The sequence below is a fragment of the Panulirus ornatus genome, chromosome 30 (assembly GCF_036320965.1).
Source record: "Panulirus ornatus isolate Po-2019 chromosome 30, ASM3632096v1, whole genome shotgun sequence".
NCBI classification, from domain to species: domain Eukaryota; kingdom Metazoa; phylum Arthropoda; class Malacostraca; order Decapoda; family Palinuridae; genus Panulirus; species Panulirus ornatus.
The window spans coordinates 7,212,602-7,238,792 of NC_092253.1; the positions used below are offsets into that span (position 1 = coordinate 7,212,602).

Genomic DNA, 26,191 nt, shown 5'->3' on the forward strand with positions numbered 1-26,191 from the left:
TTCAAAAGACTTGAATCTCTCCTCCTCGTCACATTACACTGAGTCACACAGATCATAGCTGATTGGGTGTGTGTGTGTGTGTGTGTGTGTGTGTGTGTGTCTGGAGGGTTCCAGACAGACAGACAGACAGCTGGTACCAGGAAACACCCCTGACCTCCTCCCTCAGTGGCTGCAGATGAGTGCTCGTCTGAGGATAGCATCCGTTCGAATCCCTCTTCATCCAGTCACCATTTACGGTCTCAATGGGATCACAAAACCCTTGCCTCAGGCTTGGAATGCACGTCCACTCCACGGGATGACCTGGCTGTCGAATCCACTCGTCTTTGTATCGTACATGGCTCAATTTTTTTTTTTTTTTCAAAGCCTCTTTTTTTTCATCTTTAATCACACTTTCCTGCTCAGGTCCATTTTGCATGCCAGTGAACCACTTCAAAAAGGTTGCATTGGTTCCCATTGTGTCTTCTACAGGTCGGGGTTTTGGATGAGAATTATACTTTGATATCAAGTTGGTATTTCTTCACCGTAATTCCGTTGTAATGTAGGCTAAAAAATATTTTAAGCCTGTCATTATCACTGCCCTGTGAATATCATGTATAATTGATTTACACTGACCTGTGAATATCATGTATAATTGATTTACACGAGAAGTCAGTGAGTTAAATATCCATGTTCAAGTACACAGATCCATCCGATTTTCTTTCTCCCGATTCTTTCCTGTTAGTGTAAGGATGGATTGAATGATGTTTTGAGTGGTTAGGGCCTGAAAATGCAAGAGGGTGTGAGGCAAGCGCGGGATAGAGCGAATTGAAGCGATGTGGTACATTTTAAGCTGTATATCGTTTCTGACGTGCATTTTCTGTTACTCAGTGCTATTGGTGTTTGTTCCTGTCAAGTAGCGAAGATATATAGATGGAACAGGTAACACAAGACTGATGAGTCTTTGACAAAAGCCATTTATGAATATTTGATTAATAACAGTCCACATTTTGATGCTGTTCAAAACAAAATTTCCATTACCATTATCCATCCATCTGATCATTCGCTTTGTAATCTAGACCTAACTTTATCCCTCGGAGTCACGCGAAGGAATGATGAATACGTTTCGGCATATTGATCCCAATTAGCTTTTCATACACATTGATCAGCCCCTTCACTCACTCGGCCGCTCCGCAGGTGACCTACCTCTCTCTCTCTCTCTCTCTCTCTCTCTCTCTCTCTCTCTCTCTCTCTCTCTCTCTCTCTCTCTCTCCTTATTGCCATTCCTATAGCCCTCCATTCCATCACTCTGGCTACCCCTCTCTCTCTCTCTCTCTCTCTCTCTCTCTCTCTCTCTCTCTCTCTCTCTCTCTCTCTCTCTCTCTCTCCTTGATAACCATAGCCACCCATTCCTTCTCCCTCTTCCTATGATTACCCCTCTCCATCACTCTGTCTCCCATCCCTCTCCTTCTCAAACGTGGCCACCCCTTACCCATCAGTCTGTCCTACTTCTCCCATCCCTTCGTGAAGATGGCCACCTCTTTCCATCAACCTTCTTTTCCTTCCTCCCTTCCCTCACCTTCATGAACGCAGCCGCCCCTTATCACCCACCAGTCTGCCCCTTAGTTCTCCTGTGTCCATATAGCCTTACGAACCATTGACCCTTTAATCACCTCTTTAGTCTTTCTGTTCCATTCAGTCTCACTCGAAGCCGCTGCAATCATGCCGCCCTCCTCCTCCTCCTCCCCCTCCTCCTCCTCCTCCTCCTCCTCCTCCTCCTCCTCCTCCTCCCACCCCTTATCAGAGAGTTCCTCCCATTGGCTATCGCTCCTCGGGGACCCCACTGAACTCCGTCTCATCTTTATTCTCCTTTCCTTTGGTGATCATTGCCTGCATTCATGCCCTAAGTGTCTACCTTCCCTCCAAGCTGTGTGCCGTGGATTGTCTTTACCCAGTGCATTGTCTCTCTCTCTCTCTCTCTCTCTCTCTCTCTCTCTCTCTCTCTCTCTCTCTCTCTCTCTCTCTCTCTCTCTCTACCCCCCCCATCCCCCTTCTTGGTACCTGTTAAAACGTTAGCGTTCCTGATTGTTAAGCAGTGACGCATTCACGGGCGGGAGAGGGCCCTCCCGAGGTGTCGCGCGTGGGTTCGATTCGTGGGGGTGTGGGAGTTGAGTCCCACAGTCAACCCAGCAGTTCATCTTTCGCCTAAGGGTTGTTCGATAATTTGGGTACCTGGTCCAGGCTAGGATATATGTACGTGTGTGTATATATGTGTGTGTGTGTGTGTGTGTGTGTGTGTGGAGGGGCGTGGGGGTAATCGCTGCACCAGACTGTTCTAATAAAGGAGCACAAAGTGCTGCAGGACGTCTCGTGAAGCGAGCATTAACTTGTATCACCCCACAACTCTCTGCGGCTATAACGTTCCTTCGGTGAGCCAGAAGCAGACGTCTGGTCTCTGAATTTCACTGCAGATTATTGAGGGAATTTCACTGCGAATTATATCACAGGCGTTTCTCGATCACATGGAGTAATATTAGCAATAAGCAATATATATATATATATATATATATATATATATATATATATATATATATATATATATATATATATATATGTATATATTATGTCTCCCCTGATGATGTGATTATTACACGAAATTGCACTTGGGAACGTATTGTGTTTCATTTTCCCCGTGGACTCATAGGAATATATATATATATATATATATATATATATATATATATATATATATATATATATATATATACACTATTTATGTCCTCACTGCTTATAGTCAGCCTCATGTGCGAGAGGGAAGACATGGTGGTCCTGCAACCCATTGCAGAATGCAATTCCTTCAGCATTGCCTGGAGGAAGATGAAGAGGAGGAATATATTTCTCTTGAACGGAATGCATAAATCCAGCATATCATCTTTCCTGTGACGCAGTTGATATGTTATCTTTGTTATCTTTCTAATATATATTTCAGTTTCCATCTGATTATTGTCTTTCTTTTGTTTTTCTTCTTTTCGTCTATATTGTCTTTTGTTTTTTTTTTCGTCTATTCAGCTTTAGAGCATTTCTTTGTCTAGTGTGGCAACGTTCCGTAAGTTGACTCGTTACACTGTCTTACTTTATGTGCGAGAAGACTTTTATCATAAAGCATTATCAATGCATTTTTCTGTCGATTGTTTTGAGACAGTGTTGGAGAGGGGAAAAAGGAGACAAAGAAGAAGGGATGAGATCTTCTGTTGTCTGTGTGACTGTCTCTTTTTGTGTGTGTGTGTGTGTGTGTGTGTGTGTGTGTGTGTGTGTGTCTGTGTCTGTGTGTGTAGTCACGATGATGTATGAGGCCAGGGAGTATTTCTGTCTGTGACGCCGACGGCCACCCTGCCACTGAGCTCCAGACTGTCTATCTATTAAGCCCGTCTAAACGACTCCACGTCTCATGACACAGGCAAATAGACAGACAAACACACTCTCTGCTCAAGAAATAGGATGGAATATTATGAATGGCCTCAAAATACAATGGGGGGTTGTACACGTTACGACACTGGGAGAAAATAAGGCGACCAATATCGTAATGAAAGTTATAAGTAACTCTGTTCAAGTTATAAGTAACTCTGTTCAAGTTATAAGTAACTCTGTTCACAGTAACTGAGGAAAAAGGGGTCCAGTTACGACCGAGAGATCCAGGGGTTCGGTTAAGAGACGAGGAGACGAGAGGACACGGGTGATATTAACCTGGGGTGGGAAGGTATATTGAGTGGCAGGAATATGTGACTGAAAGTGGAAGTGGTGCCATGTCAAGATGTGCTGACTGAGGGGGAAAAAATGGCCAGAACTTATTGGAAGTTTTTCTTCTTTTTTTCTTTTTTTTTTTTTTTTTTGCTTTTAGGTGAAGGAGTGTGAAAGGTAATTCTGGGGACACGGAAAGTCCTGGGGTAGGTGGCGAGTGCTGAGGTGCTGAGGTAGGTGGTGAGTGCTGAGGTAGGTGGTGAGTGCTGAGGTGCTGAGGTAGGTGGTGAGTGCTGAGGTGCTGAGGTAGGTGGTGAGTGCTGAGGTAGGTGGTGAGTGCTGAGGTGCTGAGGTATGTGGCGAATGCTGAGGTAGGTGGTGAATGCTGAGGTAGGTGGTGAGTGCTGAGGTAGGTGGTGAGTGCTGAGGTGCTGAGGTATGTGGCGAATGCTGAGGTAGGTGGCGAATGCTGAGGTAGGTGGTGAATGCTGAGGTAGGTGGCGAATGCTGAGGTAGGTGGCGAATGCTGAGGTAGGTGATGAATACTGAGGTAGGTGGTGAATGCTGAGGTAAGTGGCGAATACTGAGGTAGGTGGTGAATGCTGAGGTAGGTGGTGAATGCTGAGGTAAGTGGCGAATGCTGAGGCAGGTACCGAGTGCTGGAGCTTGTGTGAATGATGGGAGCCCTGTCAGCGGGAGAGGGAGAGGGAACCAAACTAATATATCTCTGTTACTCACACAAGACTGTGAAGGTCCTGAAAGAAAAAAGCTTTTAGATGGGTATAAAGCTCTTGAATGATACCTGAATTGTGTATATAACTGAGCCTTGAGGAGTACAAGAAATGTATTGATAATTGTCACCATGGCTGTTTGATCGGTTTATGGATGGGGTGGTGGGGCAGATAATTGTCACCATGGCTGTTTGATCGGTTTATGGATGGGGTGGTACGGCACACAAATGTTGGGGTGTAGGAGAGTGACAAGTCGAAAATGCTGGGAGCAGTGGGGAGCGAGCGGGGGGGCCTAAGAAGTGGGTCATTTTCTGTTTGCACATGGCACGGCGCTAGTGGCAAAGCTCGAATGAGAAACTACGGGAGCGGATGTTTGAGGTTAGGAGAATGCAAAGAAAGGGAGATGAGAGTTTTAATGTGAGTGAACATGAGGTTATGAGGTTTGTCAGGGAAAATGACAAGTGGGTTTGAGGTCCAGTAAAGAAAATATGGAGGATGTGGATACCTCGGAGTGGATGTGATCGTGGAAGAATGAGAAAGAGAGAGAGAGAGAGAGAGAGAGAGAGAGAGAGAGAGAGAGAGAGAGAGAGAGAGGTTCAGTTCAGTGGGGGGCCTGGTTGTGGATGGGGGAGCTGTGGTATCGGCTGCATTACAAGCGACAGCTGGAGAATGAGTGTGAGTGGGTGTCGCCTTTGTTCCCGGCGCTACCTCGCTAATTCAGAGAAACGGCGAGCGAGTGTGTGTGTGTGTGTGTGTGTGTGTGTGTGTGTGTGTGTGTGTGTGTGTGTGTAAAGATGGATGAAGTTGGAGTAAAACTTGTGGACGAAATTCCAGTATCAGGCGTTAGAACACGTCAGCCAACCTTTTCCCTCCCCGTGGTGGGGTTCGAACCCTCACCAACATCGATGCCACTGGACGTAAGAAACCATAGCGCCCTAGCCACAGGACTGCCACTTCCCCTGCCTCAAAAAAAAAAAAAAAAAAAGAGGAAGAAAGAAGAGAGAGGCGAAAGTTGGGTTTATGGCTATTGTTGGAAAGTTTTTTTCTTTCTTTTTTCTTTTTTTGTTCGGCTGACCGTCACAACTTTCCTATGGCCACGCCCCCCCACCCACATCCTCCTCCTCCTCCTCCCTCCTTCCCCTACCTCCCTCCTTCCTGCGTCGCGAGGGGAGCGTAACTCCCCAAGAATTTTTGAGCGAGTTTCCGCCCATAAGAGCGAAAACTTAGTTCGCGCGTCATCAAATTAACTGCGGGACTTGGGAATTTACTGGTTGTTGTAAAGGAAAAACGGGAGAGGCATATATTGGAAGACTGATTGAAAAGTTTATATATATATTCCTATATATATATATATATATATATATATATATATATATATATATATATATATATATATATATATATATGTATATATTCCTATGAGTCCACGGGTAATGAAACTCGATAAGTTCGCAAGTGCATTTTCGTCTAATAATCACATCATCAGGGCAGATACAAGAAAGAAATATAAGTCAGTTGATAGACAGCGAAGAAACGTAGCTAGGACGCCATTTGGCAGACATGTGTGTGTGTGTGTGTGTGTGTGTGTAGTGAGAGTTACTTGGTACTAACTAAAGGAGCAATTAGTTCGGTCCATGGAAGGACGGCTAACAAGGAGACCTGATAGTGGTCCATGAAGAGGTTAAGTGCTGTCATAATCTTATTTCTGCTGGATACAGGATAATAAAGTCTATAGTGTGAGATAACTGATTGTTTATAATAAATTCTGTTGTAATGTGTTGTGTGGATTTTAGGGTAATTGGACGGTAATTTAAGCTTATGTCTTGTATTTCTTTTTTTTTTGTTTTTCTATGTATAGGGGTGATATGTGTCCATTTCTCCTTACCCCCATGGATGGTCAAGTTGCTAAACTGGCCAGAGAGAGAGAGAGAGAAAGAGAGAAATAAAGAAAGAGTCGCTACAAGGAATGAGAAAGAAGTTCATTTATTTCTTACCTTTTTTTTTTCCTCGTATATTCCAGAGAGGCGGCTGGAGATGCACTGTGGTGCTGACGGGATCGTGGACTGAAATGGTATCGGGAAGAAAGAGAGAGAGAGAGAGAGAGAGAGAGAGAGAGAGAGAGAGAGAGAGAGAGAGGTTCATTCGTTTGGCAGGTATTGGACCTGTGTTTCTATTTTTCTTTTTTTTCTTTTACATCGGTCGTTTGAGAGCTGAGGTGGCGGTTTCCGCAGTGGCTCTGAAGACAGGTAAGACAGATAGACAGTGGGAATCTACCCATTCAGAGGGAAGCTGTCTGGAGCCATGGGTACGAACTGGCCTTCACATGACGACCGCGGACGAGGGGTTTAAGTGTAGTGAGAAAACGGAGCTCTTTGCCGAGAGACTAAGAAAAAAAAATGACAGAAAACGAAAGATTGAATGAAAACAAAAGATCGGAAAAGAAAATAAGCGTATTTGAGAATATTTAGGAGGGTTGGTTTGACGGTGTATGGCAGCAGTTAGTGGGCTAGGGAAGTACAAGAGAAAGTTAATGCACTTATGATAAAAGAAGATGATGAAAAGGAATACGAAGGAGTGTGACAAAGGAGGGAGTGTGTGCATAGACGAGAAGGAGAGGAGGAGGAGGAGGAGGGAAAGGAGAGTTGTGTGTGTATAGACGAGAAGAAGAGGAAGAGGAGGGAAAGCAGAGTTGATAGTCTGGCTAGGGATAGATTGGTCCACCATATGACTCCAGGTTTTTACCTGGAGGAGGCCACACCGCTGCTGGACGCCACCGTCAGTAGATATATCCATGTCAAGTATGAGCTGGATTCAGTTGAGGAGAAAGGGTACAGAACCTGCCCTTTGACTGCCAACTTAACTGAAGGGTACCCACCAATTTTTTTTTTCTTCTTGCCATGAGGACCTATCTGCAGCGGTACATGCGACGAGGTTCTGCCATGAAGACCTACCTACAGGAGTACTTGAATGACGAGGTACTGCCATGAGGTCAGGCGTAACGTGTAGTACTCGGAGAGGCAGAGAGAGAGAGAGAGAGAGAGAGAGAGCATGCATACGGTAGGATAAAAAATCATCCACCCTCTCGGGGCAGGATAGGCGTATAAATCCTTTGTCTGAAGGACAAGAGACGTCCACCGACACTCGCTATCTCTGAGGAGGGGCGGCTTCCCCGAGTGCCCTCAGAATGGAGGGAAACATGCAACGCAATCCCCCTGGCGGTGGCAGTGGCAGGGAGGCGGGCGTTGGTGCAGCAAGCTGGCGTCTACAGCCGATACATTATACACCTTGAAAGCGGCTTGGTAAACAGTCAGTTTAGGATACGGTTGAGGTCTGAGAGACACTCTGTGGGGAAAGGAGGAGGAGGAGGAAGGGAAAGAAAAGGAGGAGGAGGAGGGGAAAGAAGAGGAGGAGAAGGAGGAGGAGGAAAATTGGGGTCTGAGAGACACAGGGTGTAGAAAGGAGAAAGGAGGAGAAGAAAGAAGAAGAGGAGGAAGAAGATGATTAACGAACAGAGGGTCATTGTCTAATGGTATTTAGAAACCAAAGGATAGATGGGATGGGAGGAGGAAATATTATAGATACAGTGAGGAGATTGAAAAAGTTTTGTATTTGCGTCAGCGGGAGACAAATTGGCCAGAAGATCGATACGAACAGAAGCTTAAAAGAGAAATGTTTAACGTGGTATTGCCAATCTAGCTGGGCCGAGGACCTCAGTGTGAAATACGAAGGCAATACTCGTAAATGAAAGAATATTACTGACCCCCCAAGTCAAGCCAAGGAGAAAAAAAAAGATATATAAATCCACACTGCAAGTGTGTGTGTGTGTGTGTGTGTGACCCCCAATAGGATTTCATCAGAGAGTTGGATTGAAACCTAACTATGAACACGCACAGGAAGAACTGGTTGAGTACGAGGATGTGAATTGATGCGAGCGATGGAAGACCAGGACGAGACTTTGTGATGAAGGGAGTGTGTGTGTATGGACGTCACTGGACCGACTGGTGACGTTGCAGAACACACAGAGACAACAACAGGACTTATAGATTTCTGTGTGAACCTTTGAAAACGTCGGTGCCATCTACGGGTGCTGAGGGGTGCGTGGCCTTTGACCTGCCCTTTTTTAAGGACTAAGGACAACAAAAGTCCAGGTTATATAAGGGTAGTAACATCATGCCCAAAGGCTCGTTCTAAGTGTTCCAGGATCGTGTCATCGGCGGTCAAGGGTCGTAACGATGTGTTCAAGGGTCGTAAACTCGTATTCAGGTAAGGGTCGTACCGTCGTGCTCAAGGGTCATACCGTCGTGCTCAAGGGTCATACCGTCGTGTTCAAGGGTAGTACCGTCGTTTTCAAGGGTCGTACCGTCGTGTTCAAGGGTCTTAAAGTCGTGCTCAAGGGTCGCACCGTCTTGTTCAACGGTCTTACCGTCGTGTTCAAGGGTCGTAACGTCGTGCTCAAGGGTCATACCGTCATGTTAAGGGGTTCGGAATATAATTTTTACACCGACCGACTTCTGCAAATACAGGGAAGCGCACGAGCACACAACGGTGGGTGGCGCAACCACGAAACGGAACACCTGCGTGCCTTTCACAACCTTTCCCCCTGTGTCTGTCTGTGTTTACTATCCTCATCCGTTCGTGACGTAATGGCATACCTCCTCCCCTTCCTAGTTTACGTCTGAACAACATCTTTCCTCTCTCTCTCTCTCTCTCTCTCTCTCTCTCTCTCTCTCTCTCTCTCTCTCTCTCTCCCTCAAGCCCGTCTCCTCAGCCCGTCTCCTCCTCCTCCTCCTCCTCCTCCAGCCTCGGTCGTCGCCAAATGCAGCTGTCACGACCAGGAGACGCCCGTGATGCCCCCCACATTTCAAATCTCTGCCTTGCTGAATGATTTATGCCACACAGACAATCGTCTTCGCTCAGCTCCCCCCCCCCCCCCCCCCCCTCATTTTCGCTTCTCTCCTCTTCATCTCCAATCTTTTTTTTTTCCCCCCCCTTCAATCTTCTCTCTTTATGCCTGTCTGCTTTTCTTCACTCACTTTTTCTTGTCTCTTTTTTTTTTTCCTCGTTCTTCCTCTCTTCGTCTCCGTTGATCTTTTCCCCTTTCTCTACTTCAGCTTTCTCTTTCCATACTTCTCTGTTCCATCTTTGGCAGTCTTTATTCCTAGTCCTTTCACTTTATTCAGCTTTTTCTTTAATTTTCTCTCGTCCCATTTCCTTCCGCTTCATAATTAACCATTACTCTTTTAGAATTCTCTCTCTCTCTCTCTCTCTCTCTCTCTCTCTCTCTCTCTCTCTCTCTCTCTCTCTCTCTCTCTCTCTCTCTCACCCACCTCCTTTACTCCAGCATATTTTTTTTCTTCTTCTTCACCCATCCCTTCTTTACCACCAAAAATAGCCCCCCTCCTTCTTCTCCGAGATATCCAATTATATATTCAGCGAGATGAATGCTGTCGGGAATAATTCTCCTCAAGCACCCCGAAGTAAGAAAGGAAAATAAGAAGAGAAGAGAAAAATCCGAAAAGTCGGGCAATCAGATTGTCTGGATTACTTAAGAGCTTTTAGAGTTCCATGCCAAGGTCGTGAGATCGATGCCACCAAGGTTCTTGAGTTCTATGCCACCAGGGTCTTGAGTTCGATGACAAGGTTCTTGAGTTCGATGCCACCAGGGTCTTGAGTTCGAGGCCACCAGGGTCTCTCCTCCTCAACTATTACGTATATCAGTTTCGCGTCGGAAAATTCCTCGGGTTAATTGAAATCCCGTGTCAGAAGTGACATTATGGCGCGTCCCTAAAGACACACCACTCGAATGAGGCTAGAAGTTTGATGAACTGTTTGGCAGCTCCATATATATATATATATATATATATATATATATATATATATATATATATATATATATATATATATGTATATATATATATATGTATAAGTAACCGTTCCATATGATGTTATTGTAGTGTACGCTGGCCACAGCAACTATGTTAAACAGGAACATGCAGTATTCACTTATGACCTCTAGACAATGACCTTCCCCCGTTGCCACCTCTCCCAGTCTCCCTGAACATCCCCTCCTACTCCATCCTACCCTCCTCTTCTCAAGCCAGTGATATCTCTGCCTTCACACGTCCGTAATTACCTCCGATCGTCCGATAGAAAGTCATTATTCCACACCCTAATGACATTTGCGCCAACTACCATCTACAACCTGACGGGGTTTTTTTTTGATAGTCCGCCTCGTTCCGCTCTCTCCGTTCCACACGTATTCACAGTTGACATTAAACCTGCCAGGTATGTGGTCGTGAACTCCTGTTGCCGAGGATACGTTGGTGTCCTCCTGTACCCGAGTTCTGTAACGCGTCGTCAGCGTTGATTACCTAAATGTGAAATACAGTTGTGGCAACGTGAGGTAGAGAGGGAACCTGTCTCCAGTGGGTGTTTGAGGATCCGAAAGTTTTAATTGAAATTCCAACATTATTGTTGCTGGTAGGCAAGGCTGACTTAGTGGGGGAGTTAGTTTATATATATATATATATATATATATATATATATATATATATATATATATATATATATATATATATATATATATATACAACATGTTTCGCGTAGACGGTCCGCCTCATCAGGTGGCAACAGTTCATAAAGTATCAGATGCCAACACCAACACCAAAGGGCTTGTCCATCCTAGTGGCAGCCACGCCAGGAAGACACTGGCCTGTGGTCGGTCCTGGGCGGCCCATGAATGCGTCATGGTCAGCAACGCTGACCGCTACCCTACGGAGGTCATATATATGTATTTTATATATATATATATATATATATATATATATATATATATATATATATATATATATATATATATATTTAGACAGATAGATAGATAGATAGAAGTATACATATATTACATAGATGACAAATGTTAGGGCAGTGGATGGAATATGATGAAGATGAAGAAAAAAGATGGAAAGAAAGTGATTGAGAGAGTGAGTGAAACTGACAGACGTACATATAGACAATCATACAAACGCTTAAATATGGACAAAGATAAACAGATAGGTAAGAAGACAGGCGGTTAAAGGGACAAAGATAAACAGACAGATACGTGCAGAGAGAGAGAGAGAGAGAGAGAGAGAGAGAGAGAGAGAGAGAGAGAGAGAGAGAGGAACATAGACAGACAGACAGACAGGAACATGGACAGAGAGAGGCAGACAGCCTCCTACTCACCGAGACAGAAGCAGAGGAGGAGCCAGGAGAGGGTGGGTAGCGTTGGAGGGCAGAAGAAGAACCATCCACTCAGCGCGGCTCCAGGCATGCTACCCGCTGCTGGCCACAGCTTGATGACACAACACGCCACACATCCTCCTCCTCGTCATATCACATCACCTCAACTCTCCCAGAACTCTCCCCTCCTCCGCCTCTCCTCCCTCTCGCGGACGCCGAACATGGCGGACTCCGGGAACCACCAGAGACGGGGTGGGGTAGGTGGACCGGATGGTTCCTCCCTCCCTCTCTCCCTCGAAGTCCACCTTCGTTCTTCGTGGAGCAAAAAGGGGCGATTATAAACACACAAACACACACTACTGATTTTCCCACTCGTTTTTTTCTCTCCTCCTCACAACGTTTTCTGTAAGTACCCTCTTCTCTTTTTCCTCTCACTGAGTCTCTGTGTGTTCCAGAGTGAAGGATCAGTACTGGTGTTCGATGTATAGTTTTCTTTTATTTTTCTATCTCTGGGGGTGTTGTCTGGGGGGGGGTGGTTATATGTTCAGTTCTCTGGGGGTAGATGTGTCCACCTTTTCTGCTGTCTCAAGCAGTCACGGGGAGAGGGGGTAGACACGCCCGTTTCCACTCTGCAAAAAGAAGAATGAAAAGGTGTTAGTCACTTCTGATACAGGATTTTGTTTTGGATTTTATTATAATCTACATCCATTAGAAGAGCTTAACTTCAACGCAAGTAAACTTAACTTCATCATAGAAAAGCTTAACTTCAACGCAAGTAAACTTAACTTCATCATAGAAAAGCTTAACTTCAACGCAAGTAAACTTAACTTCATCATAGAAAAGCTTAACTTCAACGCAAGTAAACTTAACTTCATCATAGAAAAGCTTAACTTCAACGCAAGTAAACTTAACTTCATCATAGAAAAGCTTAACTTCAACGCAAGTAAACTTAACTTCATCATAGAAAAGCTTAACTTCAACGCAAGTAAACTTAACTTCATCATAGAAAAGCTTAACTTCAACGCAAGTAAACTTAACTTCATCATAGAAAAGCTTAACTTCAACGCAAGTAAACTTAACTTCATCATAGAAAAGCTTAACTTCAACGCAAGTAAACTTAACTTCATCATGCAAAGGCTTAACTTCATCATAGAAAAGCTTAACTTCAACGCAAGTAAACTTAACTTCATCATAGAAAAGCTTAACTTCAACGCAAGTAAACTTAACTTCATCATAGAAAAGCTTAACTTCAACGCAAGTAAACTTAACTTCATCATAGAAAAGCTTAACTTCAACGCAAGTAAACTTAACTTCATCATAGAAAAGCTTAACTTCAACGCAAGTAAACTTAACTTCATCATAGAAAAGCTTAACTTCAACGCAAGTAAACTTAACTTCATCATAGAAAAGCTTAACTTCAACGCAAGTAAACTTAACTTCATCATAGAAAAGCTTAACTTCAACGCAAGTAAACTTAACTTCATCATAGAAAAGCTTAACTTCAACGCAAGTAAACTTAACTTCATCATAGAAAAGCTTAACTTCAACGCAAGTAAACTTAACTTCATCATGCAAAGGCTTAACTTCATCATAGAAAAGCTTAACTTCAACGCAAGTAAACTTAACTTCATCATAGAAAAGCTTAACTTCAACGCAAGTAAACTTAACTTCATCATAGAAAAGCTTAACTTCAACGCAAGTAAACTTAACTTCATCATAGAAAAGCTTAACTTCAACGCAAGTAAACTTAACTTCATCATAGAAAAGCTTAACTTCAACGCAAGTAAACTTAACTTCATCATAGAAAAGCTTAACTTCAAGGCATGTAAGCTTGACTTCATCATAGAAGAGCTTAACTTCAACGCAAGTAAACTTAACTTCATCATAGAAAAGCTTAACTTCAACGCAAGTAAACTTAACTTCATCATAGAAAAGCTTAACTTCAACGCAAGTAAACTTAACTTCATCATAGAAAAGCTTAACTTCAACGCAAGTAAACTTAACTTCATCATAGAAAAGCTTAACTTCAAGGCATGTAAGCTTGACTTCATCATAGAAGAGCTTAACTTCAACGCAAGTAAACTTAACTTCATCATAGAAAAGCTTAACTTCAACGCAAGTAAACTTAACTTCATCATAGAAAAGCTTAACTTCAACGCAAGTAAACTTAACTTCATCATGCAAAGGCTTAACTTCATCATAGAAAAGCTTAACTTCAACGCAAGTAAACTTAACTTCATCATAGAAAAGCTTAACTTCAACGCAAGTAAACTTAACTTCATCATAGAAAAGCTTAACTTCAACGCAAGTAAACTTAACTTCATCATAGAAAAGCTTAACTTCAACGCAAGTAAACTTAACTTCATCATAGAAAAGCTTAACTTCAACGCAAGTAAACTTAACTTCATCATAGAAAAGCTTAACTTCAACGCAAGTAAACTTAACTTCATCATAGAAAAGCTTAACTTCAACGCAAGTAAACTTAACTTCATCATAGAAAAGCTTAACTTCAACGCAAGTAAACTTAACTTCATCATAGAAAAGCTTAACTTCAACGCAAGTAAACTTAACTTCATCATAGAAAAGCTTAACTTCAACGCAAGTAAACTTAACTTCATCATAGAAAAGCTTAACTTCAACGCAAGTAAACTTAACTTCATCATAGAAAAGCTTAACTTCAACGCAAGTAAACTTAACTTCATCATAGAAAAGCTTAACTTCAAGGCATGTAAGCTTGACTTCATCATAGAAGAGCTTAACTTCAACGCAAGTAAACTTAACTTCATCATGCAAAGGCTTAACTTCATCATAGAAAAGCTTAACTTCAACGCAAGTAAACTTAACTTCATCATAGAAAAGCTTAACTTCAACGCAAGTAAACTTAACTTCATCATAGAAAAGCTTAACTTCAACGCAAGTAAACTTAACTTCATCATGCAAAGGCTTAACTTCATCATAGAAAAGCTTAACTTCAAGGCATGTAAGCTTGACTTCATCATAGAAGAGCTTAACTTCAACGCAAGTAAACTTAACTTCATCATAGAAAAGCTTAACTTCAACGCAAGTAAACTTAACTTCATCATAGAAAAGCTTAACTTCAACGCAAGTAAACTTAACTTCATCATAGAAAAGCTTAACTTCAACGCAAGTAAACTTAACTTCATCATAGAAAAGCTTAACTTCAACGCAAGTAAACTTAACTTCATCATAGAAAAGCTTAACTTCAACGCAAGTAAACTTAACTTCATCATAGAAAAGCTTAACTTCAACGCAAGTAAACTTAACTTCATCATAGAAAAGCTTAACTTCAACGCAAGTAAACTTAACTTCATCATAGAAAAGCTTAACTTCAACGCAAGTAAACTTAACTTCATCATAGAAAAGCTTAACTTCAACGCAAGTAAACTTAACTTCATCATAGAAAAGCTTAACTTCAACGCAAGTAAACTTAACTTCATCATAGAAAAGCTTAACTTCAACGCAAGTAAACTTAACTTCATCATAGAAAAGCTTAACTTCAACGCAAGTAAACTTAACTTCATCATAGAAAAGCTTAACTTCAACGCAAGTAAACTTAACTTCATCATAGAAAAGCTTAACTTCAACGCAAGTAAACTTAACTTCATCATAGAAAAGCTTAACTTCAACGCAAGTAAACTTAACTTCATCATGCAAAGGCTTAACTTCATCATAGAAAAGCTTAACTTCAACGCAAGTAAACTTAACTTCATCATAGAAAAGCTTAACTTCAACGCAAGTAAACTTAACTTCATCATAGAAAAGCTTAACTTCAAGGCATGTAAGCTTGACTTCATCATAGAAGAGCTTAACTTCAACGCAAGTAAACTTAACTTCATCATGCAAAGGCTTAACTTCATCATAGAAAAGCTTAACTTCAACGCAGATAAGATAGACGTAAGAGCGTTTAACTTCAACGTAGAGCAGCTTCAATCTAGCGTTGAACTTCTCTGCTTCAACGAGGATAAAGCTGTCCCTCAGCTGGAGGGAAAAAAACAAGCTCAGCTCTCCGTGTACTTAATCAACTTCAGTTATATTTACAAAAAAAAAAAAAAAAAAAGGTTATGAATAATAAAATAAGAATAATCTGATTATTCGGAAACACAATTATAGTAGGGATTCAAAATTATGACCTCAGTTTGAGACGCCTTTATATGTATATATTTATATTCATAATAAAACCAAGACTGAAAAATTTGAATGGTATATTACCGGTTTCAGGATGGAGTGGAGGGGGGAGAGAGAGAGAAAAAAAAATGATTGTGAATTTTGGTTATCATAAATTTTTGGTGATTGATGACAGGAAATCATAAAGGAAAGGGGAAAAAAAAATTCATCCCGGATGGAAAATGCAAAATGCCCAAATTTCCCCAGAGAAATGTAGACCTGTCTCTCGAGAAACAGATTATAAAGACTGGTGAACAAAGGATCTTAGTTTTTCCATTCCAATATCTGCCTGATGAAAATTTTTATGAAAACCAGTGTTTTATATATATATATATATATATATATATATATATATATATATATATATATATATATATATATATATATATGTGTGTGTGTGTGTGTGTGTGTGTGTGTGTATGTATAGGGAAGGGGTAGCACTGCTGCTGAAAGTGGAGTTGTGGGAGTGTGTGAAAGAGTGTAAGGAAGGGAGCTCCAAACTAATGTGGGTAAGAATGAAAGTGGATGGCGAGAGATGGGCAATTATTGGTTCTCATACACCTGGCCATGAGAAGGAAAATCATTGAGAGGCAAGGCAAGCATTTTGGGAGCAGCTGAGTGAATGTCTTGGCAATTTTGATGCAAGAGACCGGGTTATTAATGGCGGACGATTTAAATGTAAAGGTGAGTAATGAGGGAATCGAGGGTATACTTGGGCTGCTTGGGGTATTCAGCAGTGTACATGGAAGTGGTGGGCAGCTTCTGGAGTTGTGTGCTGATAAAGAAAAGGACTGGTGATTGGGAATACCTGGTTTAAGAAAGAGAGACATTCGCAATTATACGTATGTCAGTAGAAAAGATGGTCGGCGGGCATTATTGGATTACATACTAATTGATAGGCGTGTAAAAGAGAGACTTCTCAATGTGAATGTGCTAAGAGGTGCAGCTGGTGATGTCTGATCATTACCTTTTGGAGGCGAAGGTGAAGATTTGTAGAGTTTTTTCCTTTTTTTTTTTTGGAAAAGGGGACACCTTATGTGTGAGATGAGTGGTGAGAGTAAGTAAGTGAGCCTGGAAAAAAGATTTGTGGGAAGAAATACCAGGAGAGAGTGAGTGTAGAATGGCAAAAGGTGAGAGTACACGGAGCTAGGAGTGTGGGTAAGGAATGGGAGGTGATTAAGGAAAACAGTGTAGTCATATGCGAGAGATGCGTGTGGTGGCATGCGTAAGGTGGATGTTCACAGGTTAGAGAGAGTAGTGAATGGTGGAAATGATGAAGTTACTTGTGAGAGAGGGAAGAGAGGTTTACGGGCGATACGTGCAGAAAAGGAATGTACACGTCCGGCAGCACCTACGTCAAAATTGGAGATGTAAGGATTGAGTGAAAAAAATTTTGAGCGATCGGGGCCTGAACATACAGGAGGGTGAAAGGCATGCACGGAATTGAGTGAATTGGAACGATGTGGTATAATAGGGTTGACTTGCAGTCATGTGAAGCGTCCGGGGTAACCCATGGAGGTTGGTCTGTGGGAGCTGTGGTTTCGGTGCATTACACATGACCGGTAGAGAATGGACGTCTGTTCCTGACGCTACCTTGCTAACGCGGTAAACGGTGCTCAGGTGGTCATCACGTTCTTTGGCAATCATGCTATCAAAAGTTCCATCATTAGCGCTTAGAACTCCTTCCATATTTCATTGTCAGTATCAGTTCATTCCGCCAGTGAAACTGAAGCAGATGTGTAGGTAGCATCTTTAAACCAGTCATTAATGCTTTGAACTTGACTGTAAGACCCTTGAGTGCGACGGTCCGACCCTCAAGCACGATGTACGACCCTTAAGCACGACTGTATGACTTAGACCCCCTTTTATCCTCCAGACAGATTGAAGGGTCGTCCCGACGTGTTCCAGGGGGGATCTTACCTTCGTACCCAAGGGTCGTACCGTTCCGTTCAAACGTCGCATAATCGTCCTCGTAGGTACGTACCGTCGTGCTTAAAGACTCGTACCGTCCCTGACTCCAGGGTCGTACCGTTGTTCGCAAGGGTCGTCCCGACGCGTCCAAGGAGGACCTTACCGTCCCGTTTTGAGGGTCGTAACCGACGTTCCCAAGGCCGTCCTATCGTCATGCTCAATTACGTTAAAAGTAAGATAGAAAATGGGAAAAAGGAAAACGAGAACACATCCTGACCCCACACCCCCTCCCTTCCTCCCACCTTCTCTTCAAGTCTTCAAGGTACCACTGTCCTCAAAGCGCCTCAGATTTCTCCCTGTTTTGACACACCATCTTCTCGACAAGATTCCATCAGAGGCTAAAAGGATTTCGTCTTGGTAATGTACTCGCGAAAACAGTCATGAGGGGGCCTCACTCTCCTCAAAAGCTTTTGCTGTCTCGCTCAGCCCAACGATGTTGAGGGAAAATTGTTTGTGGAGGGATATATTTTTCTTCATCGGGGTGCACAGGGGGGAAAAAATTACTATTCACGAAAGAACACATTCTGTTGGTGTATTTTCGTATTTTGACCGTCGTTTTCCCAGCGTTAAAGAGGTAGCGCCAGGAAGAGACGCAAGAAATGACGCATCCACTCACGTCCATTCTCTAGCTGTCATGTGTCATGCACCGAAACCACAGCGCTACCGATGCAAATCCAGACCCCACAGGCCTTTCCATGCTTTACCCACGACGCTCCACATGTCCTGGTTCAGTCCATTGACTGCACGTCGATCCCCTTACACCACAGTTCCAATTCAATCTATCCTGCGGACGCCTTTCACCCTCCTGCATGTTCAGGCCCCATTCGCTCAAAATCTTTTCCACTCCATCCTAGAGAGATTGATCATATCATTGATGATAATGATGATGATTACTAATATGAATAATGAGTGAATGATAACAATAATGGTAAAAAGGAAGCAGGTAAGGACTGGCGGCGACCAAGGATGGTGGAAACTGGTCGACTCGTGTTGGCATAGGAGGCTGGCATTTGATACATATTAACCAGGCGATGGATGCATTAGCAAGGGGGGAAAGGGTCACTAGCCTTTGGCGAGGATGGAGAAAAGGAAGAGAAAATGGGAAAGAAGCGGATGAAAAATAAAAATGGGAGAGAGATGAGGAGGGAAAATGAGAGAGAAGAAGCAGATGAAAAATAAAAAAGGGAGTGAGTTGAAGAGGGAAAATGAGAGAGAAGAAGCAGATGAAAAATAAAAAAGGGAGAGAGATGAGGAGGAGAGGGGGCGGAGGGGGACACTAGAAATTAGTGGAAAAATGGGGACAGATGTCTCGTTTATGACTGGACAATTTCAGGCAGCTAATTATCATACGTGATTCACAACGAACGTTATTATTATTATTATTATCATTATTATTATTATTATTATTATTATTTCTGCTGGTAAAGCCTCTTCCTCCCTTCCTCCCTCCCTCCGACAGTCTAATTTAGAAAATCCCTCCACTTTAGCCCTGCGTTTAAGGCAGAGGTTTGCGTAGCGTGAAGGGTGAAGATGGTGCTGTACACTCTTCGCCCTCGATATGCTCCGATGGTGGAGGAGGGAGGATGACGCACACACACACACACACACACACACACACACACACACACACACACACACACACACACACACGTAACTAGGCAACCGTGAATCGGTGACCACTTGTGTGCCACTTGAGAACCACTTGTTATGTTTGCCCACCTGCCAGCCGTGGCCACAATAAAGCGGAAGTGTGAGCAGCTGTGGACGGAACCTGAAATGAGTGAACGAAGAAATAGATTTGCTCAGTGCTTGACCATCTATCGCCCCTCGTGTCTCGCCCCTTGAGTAACCCCTCTTGGTGACCCATTCACCTCTGTCTTACGACGGTGTTAGAAGGACACTCGATCGTCTTATATAAAAGTCCCATCCATGGACATATATATATATATATATATATATATATATATATATATATATATATATATATATATATATATTCTACGACACTATTATCACCACTTGATAGCGCTATATCTTACACCCTCGCATCCCTACTGAGTGTTGTGTACACTTCCACCGGGTAGTGTAGTGAGGAGGCCAAGTTTAATCCTACCCAGTTAAGTCCATGTTTTGGGATCACTTGTGAGTTATGGAGGAATGTGTATGAGTTATAGGTGTATGAGTTATAGGGTCTCATGCGCCTGACACATTTTGCATAGCTGGACCACGCTATCGTAGCATGACCACATGTGATAACAGTGTGTGATGTATAGCGTGTCAAATACTTTACACGGAAGTACACATGTATATACATTAGCTGTACGGGTATAAAAACTCTCTCCCTGTATTACACAAACAGAAGTCGAACAATAAACACACATTACACACACACACACACACACACACACACACACACACACACACACACAGCCCCCAGCGCTGCTGTGGAGGACCAATCGACAGCCAACCCCCTACTTTTTTCTTTTTCTTCCGTTTTTTGCGACGGTCCCAAGAACGATAGAATCCTTTGGTCTCTCCAAGGAGGGGATAATCCCCTCCCCCCCTCCATCAACCCCCCCCCCGTGGCTGGCAGGGGGAAAGCAGGGGGTGGGGGTGGGGGGGGGAGGGGGGAGAGGTAAGGATAAGAACACGAGGACAGAATTAGTGCTGGACCGAGTTAGGGGAGGAGGTAAAAAAAAAAAAAAAAAAAAAATATATATATATATATATATATATATATATATATATATATATATATATATATATATATATATATATTATCCCTGGGGATAGGGGATTAAGAATACTTCCCACGTATTCCCTGCGTGTCGTAGAAGGCGACTAAAAGGGGAGGGAGCGGGGGGCTGGAAATCCTCCCCTCTCGTTTTTTTTTTTTTTTTTTTTTTTTCAAAAGAAGGAACAGAGAATTGGGCCAGGTGAGGGTATATATATATTATATATATATATAATGTATATACCAGAGAATCGATGAAGTGTAGAGTTCATGTGGCCCTGGGAAATGTACAAGTGGTAGATAATCTACCACTTGTACTTGTGCCGTAAGTAAATGGGGTGGGTGGGGGGGGGTTGTTACTTTTAAATACATAATGCTTATTGTGTGTGTGTGTGTGTGTGTGTGTGTGTGTGTGTTGTTTAGGTGCCCTGTGGTCTGTAAGTATAAGTGTGGTTTATAAGTAAATCTGAGACGGCCTAGTTACCAGTGTGATGGACGAATTCTGAGTTTCTAAGTAAATAAGTAGAGTGAGTGAATTTTGAACACACACACACACACACACACACACACACACACACACACAGTAGTCTATAAAGTTCATGTTCCGCTGTAATTATCCCGATTGGCGCTCTTTTCGCCTGTATTAATTCGAGCTTCCGTTTAGGGCCATTATTATCACCCATTGTCAATTTTTAACTCCGCATTGCTAGCCTTGGCACGGAGCTAATTACCCGGCATGGCCATGACCTGATCACAAGTAAGGGGAGGGTCAATGTAGGTACAGACGCGTACAGTACATGGCCACGAGGGTGCAATTCAGCCTTGAGTACGACGGGACGACCCTGGAGCAAAACGGTACGACCCTTTGTCCTTTTGGCCTCTGACCTGCTACCTTACGGGTCATTCCAAAGGCCAGAACGTCGAACAAGGGAGGGTCGTACCGACGTGCTTCAACGACGTACCGTCGTGTTTAAAGGCCGTACCGTCGTGCTTGAATATCGTACGTACACACACACACACACACACACATACACACGCACACACACACACACACACAATCACTACCACGAACGCAGACACACATCATCTGCCATAGAGACTTTTTTCTTCAATAGATTCCCATATTTTCATTTAGATATTTCTCATGATATATATATATATATATATATATATATATATATATATATATATATATATATATATATATCATCATATGTATTATAAAACAAGAAAATACTAAGTGAAAATTGTGGTGTACCCGAAAGGTCATTAATCCTTTGATCATCTAGTTATATATATATATATATATATATATATATATATATATATATATATATATATATATATATATATATATGCGTGTGTGTGTACGTGTATGTATATACATGTGTATGTGGGTGGGTTGGGCCATTCCTCGTCTATTTCCTTGCGCTACCTCGCTAACGCGGGAGACGGCGGTTAAGTATAATAAATATATATATATAATTTCCTCGGATGCTGAAAGTCTAGGGCAATACACGTTCAGGTAAGGACAAAACCAAAGACATCTGACAATGATTAAAAGTCATTATTAATATGTCATGACCCCCCCCATGACCCCCCACTTTATCTCCCACTTCACCCCACTACCCTCCAAACCCCCCACCCCCCTCCCCCCCTTCCCTCGATACATCCCTCATACGAAGATTAAACGACTGAATTTTTATCCCAGAAAACCAGACAAAACTCTTGACCCATTTTAGGGTAATTCATGCAAACATGGTAATGATTATTTAGTGTGGTAAGATCCCCACAGACTTTTCCTAGACATTGTTATCGCTCAGTGTGTGTGTGTGTGTGTGTGTGTGTGTGTGTGTGTGTGTGTGTGTGTGTGTGTGTGTGTGCGCGCGTGGCTGCTCAAATGGAGGGAGAAATTGGCTTGCGCAAACTCATGTTTAGGGCCTTATCACACGGGTAATTGGTTTTGACAGTAAAGAGCGAGACTGTCACTTTGATTTTGGATTGGCTGGTGATTAGCGAAGTATGGAAGAGGTGCGTGTGTGTGTGTGTGTGTGTGTGTGTGTGTGTGTGTAATTACGGAGTTGAACTGTACGGGGAGGGAGTTTTACGCTTGTGCTACCTCATCTCGTGAACAGGCGTAATATAACACACACCTTAAATACGCGTATATCCTGTCTTCAGTAACTACGTGTGTGTGTGCGTGTGTGTGTGTGTGTGTGTGTGTGTGTGCGTAAATTTTGATTTAGTGCCATTGATAAGAAAAAGACATCAGTGACGATTGCTGAGGTAAATGTAAGAAAAGAAAAACAGGGAAACTAAACAGTGAGATTGAGATATGGTTTCACTGCAAGTAAAGAAAATCACTTTGAGCAAGGCTGGATTTATCGACAATGGACGAAAAGGAGTACAGACGACCTGGTTAAGGAACGTCTCACCTCATAAACGTCATCCTATATATATATATATATATATATATATATATATATATATATATATATATATATATATATATATATCCCCCTTCCCCTGGTTACAAGTCCAACCCCGGTCCCCAGAAGCTTTGGAAATCCCAGGGGTGTTATACACTCCGGTGTTGATGCAGTGTTGACGCATGGAAATAAAACTGGGGGGGTGAAAAAATGGAAGGGGATTTCCAGGGTTGCAGAGACTATCTTCTCAGCGCCCTCCCACAGGAGGTTCCACAATGACGTTACCTGTGTTACTAAAGAGGAGCACGGCCAAGCCTGACATATTGCCCGCCTGAGGGAAAGGGGGAACAAATTGTTAGTTTTCACTCGTGACCTTTTGACGAATTTTATGACCCCCCCCTCCTCCACTCCCCTCCTCTTGCCCCATCCTCCTCCTCTTGTTCCCTGCTTCTCAATGGACGGTCTTAGCAGTCTTTTTCCTTTCTTCTTCTTCTTCTTCTTCTTCTCTCTCTCTCTCTCTCTCTCTCTCTCTCTCTCTCTCTCTCTCTCTCTCTCTCTCTCTCTCTCTCTCATATCGTTCTCTTTTTCCAGTTTTTTATCGTACTTGTGTGTTTACGTTTTGAGTTCTGCCAGTCTGCCGTGATCCGGTAGACTTTATTTGACATGTCTTATTTGAAGCCACTTCCAGACATGCACCCCTTGTACTTAGAAACACCAGTATGTCTCTAACCTCACAGGTTAAGAGCTGAAAGAAACATCAGCCTATCTCTGACTTCAGAGTGTCTTAAGAGCTAAAAGGAATCATCGACATATTGAAGAAGCACTTCAGAAGCAAATCACACACACACACACACACACACACAGACACAGAGAGAGAGAGAGAGAGAGAGAGAGAGAGAGAGAGAGAGAGAGAGAGAGAGAGACGTAAGAATGTTGCTGGATAACCAAAGAATATTCTTTGACCATCGAAGTCTAAAAACGACTACATCTTGAGCCTCAGTTCGGAGGACAACGACGCCAAACATGGAAATAAAGTTTGGACTTGAGGGTTCCTGGACTCCTTGAGACTCTGTAGACTTGGGGCTTCCAGAACACCCCTGAGACTTTCCAGATTAAAAGGTCCATGTACGCCATGAGACTTGGCAGACTTAAGGCTTCCTAGATACCCTAAGACTTTCCAGGTTTAAGACTCCCTGGACACCTTGAGACTTTTCAGACTTATGACTTCCCGAACACCCTGAGATTTGCTTGAATTGAGGCTTCCTGGAAACCCCAAAACCATACAGGAGTAAGGACTGCTGGAAACCCCAAGACCATATAGGATTAAGGTCTCCTGGAAACCCCAAAACCATGCAGGATTAAGGACCCCTGGAAACCCCAAGACCATGAAAGAGTAAGGTCTCTTGGAAACCCCAAAACCATGCAGGATTGAGGTCTCCTGGAAACCCCAAGACCATGAAAGAGTAAGGTCTCCTGGAAACCCCGAAACCATGTAAGATTAAGCCCTGGAAACCCCGAGACCATGCAGGATTGAGGTCTCCTGGAAACCCCCGAGACTTTGCAGCGAGAGGCGGACAGAGGTTCGCCGGAAATAACCGAGATGACCATTGGTCCAGCCTGTGGTGGTGGGCCAAGCTTCCAGCAACGCCTTCATGGACCGTTGAGGTCATTATCACCTCAGCGGGAAATCACACACACACACACACACACACACACACACACACACACACACACACGCACGCAGAGCCATGTGGGATTTAAAGTGCGAAGGTCAACGAGGCTGGTCACCCAGTGTGCAGCACCAGCCTCCCTCTCGCCTGGTATGAGTAGGCGGGTCAACCAGGAGTCATTATGGTAACGATGGTTTCCTTCCTACTTCCTTGGCCTTTTTTTTTTTTCCTCTCCCTCATGTTCACTGATCATCCCCCGGCTAACAATGGCCTTCAGGATTCTGGTTCAGCTGGCTTTCCCTGGATTTACCAAACAGCAGCAGCAGCAGCAGAGAGGAGAAGGAGCAGGAGGAGGAGGAGGAGGAGCTCACACCTCTAACAGAATTACCAGCGACCATTCGCCTGCCTACTTGATGCCCTGGTGCTGACGCGTCTCAAAGAGAGAGAGAGAGAGAGAGAGAGAGAGAGAGAGAGAGAGAGAGAGAGAATGTTTCTTTAATTTCCTGGCCTCTCTGCTCTGTTCACTCGGGCCAAGACGTTTGTTTGTCCCTTCCATCAGGGTCACGCCTATATTCCTAAGGGAACCTCCTACAGCTGAGGGAGAAGGACCTCCTACAGCTGAGGAGAAGGACCTGCTACAGCTGACGGAGGAGGACCTGCTACAGCTGACGGAGGAGGACCTGCTACAGCTGACGGAGGAGGACCTGCTACAGCTGACGGAGGAGGACCTGCTACAGCTGACGGAGGAGGACCTGCTACAGCTGACGGAGGAGGACCTGCTACAGCTGACGGAGGAGGACCTGCTACAGCTGACGGAGGAGGACCTGCTACAGCTGACGGAGGAGGACCTGCTACAGCTGACGGAGGAGGACCTGCTACAGCTGACGGAGGAGGACCTGCTACAGCTGACGGAGGAGGACCTGCTACAGCTGACGGAGGAGGACCTGCTACAGCTGACGGAGGAGGACCTGCTACAGCTGACGGAGGAGGACCTGCTACAGCTGACGGAGGAGGACCTGCTACAGCTGACGGAGGAGGACCTGCTACAGCTGACGGAGGAGGACCTGCTACAGCTGACGGAGGAGGACCTGCTACAGCTGACGGAGGAGGACCTGCTACAGCTGACGGAGGAGGACCTGCTACAGCTGACGGAGGAGGACCTGCTACAGCTGACGGAGGAGGACCTGCTACAGCTGACGGAGGAGGACCTGCTACAGCTGACGGAGGAGGACCTGCTACAGCTGACGGAGGAGGACCTGCTACAGCTGACGGAGGAGGACCTGCTACAGCTGACGGAGGAGGACCTGCTACAGCTGACGGAGGAGGACCTGCTACAGCTGACGGAGGAGGACCTGCTACAGCTGACGGAGGAGGACCTGCTACAGCTGACGGAGGAGGACCTGCTACAGCTGACGGAGGAGGACCTGCTACAGCTGACGGAGGAGGACCTGCTACAGCTGACGGAGGAGGACCTGCTACAGCTGACGGAGGAGGACCTGCTACAGCTGACGGAGGAGGACCTGCTACAGCTGACGGAGG

General features: G+C 43.8%; 1 protein-coding gene across 1 annotated transcript in view; it reads right to left on the reverse strand.

Moving 5' to 3' along the window:
• The window catches only part of LOC139758368 (uncharacterized), a 79,579-nt gene that overhangs the window by 37,468 nt on the left and 15,920 nt on the right, over positions 1-26,191 (reverse strand). Inside the window, exon 2 of the mRNA XM_071679667.1 lies at positions 11,667-12,292. Coding sequence (XP_071535768.1) covers positions 11,667-11,754 — 88 coding nt within the window. The 5' untranslated portion in view covers positions 11,755-12,292. The remainder of the gene's footprint in view (positions 1-11,666; positions 12,293-26,191) is intronic.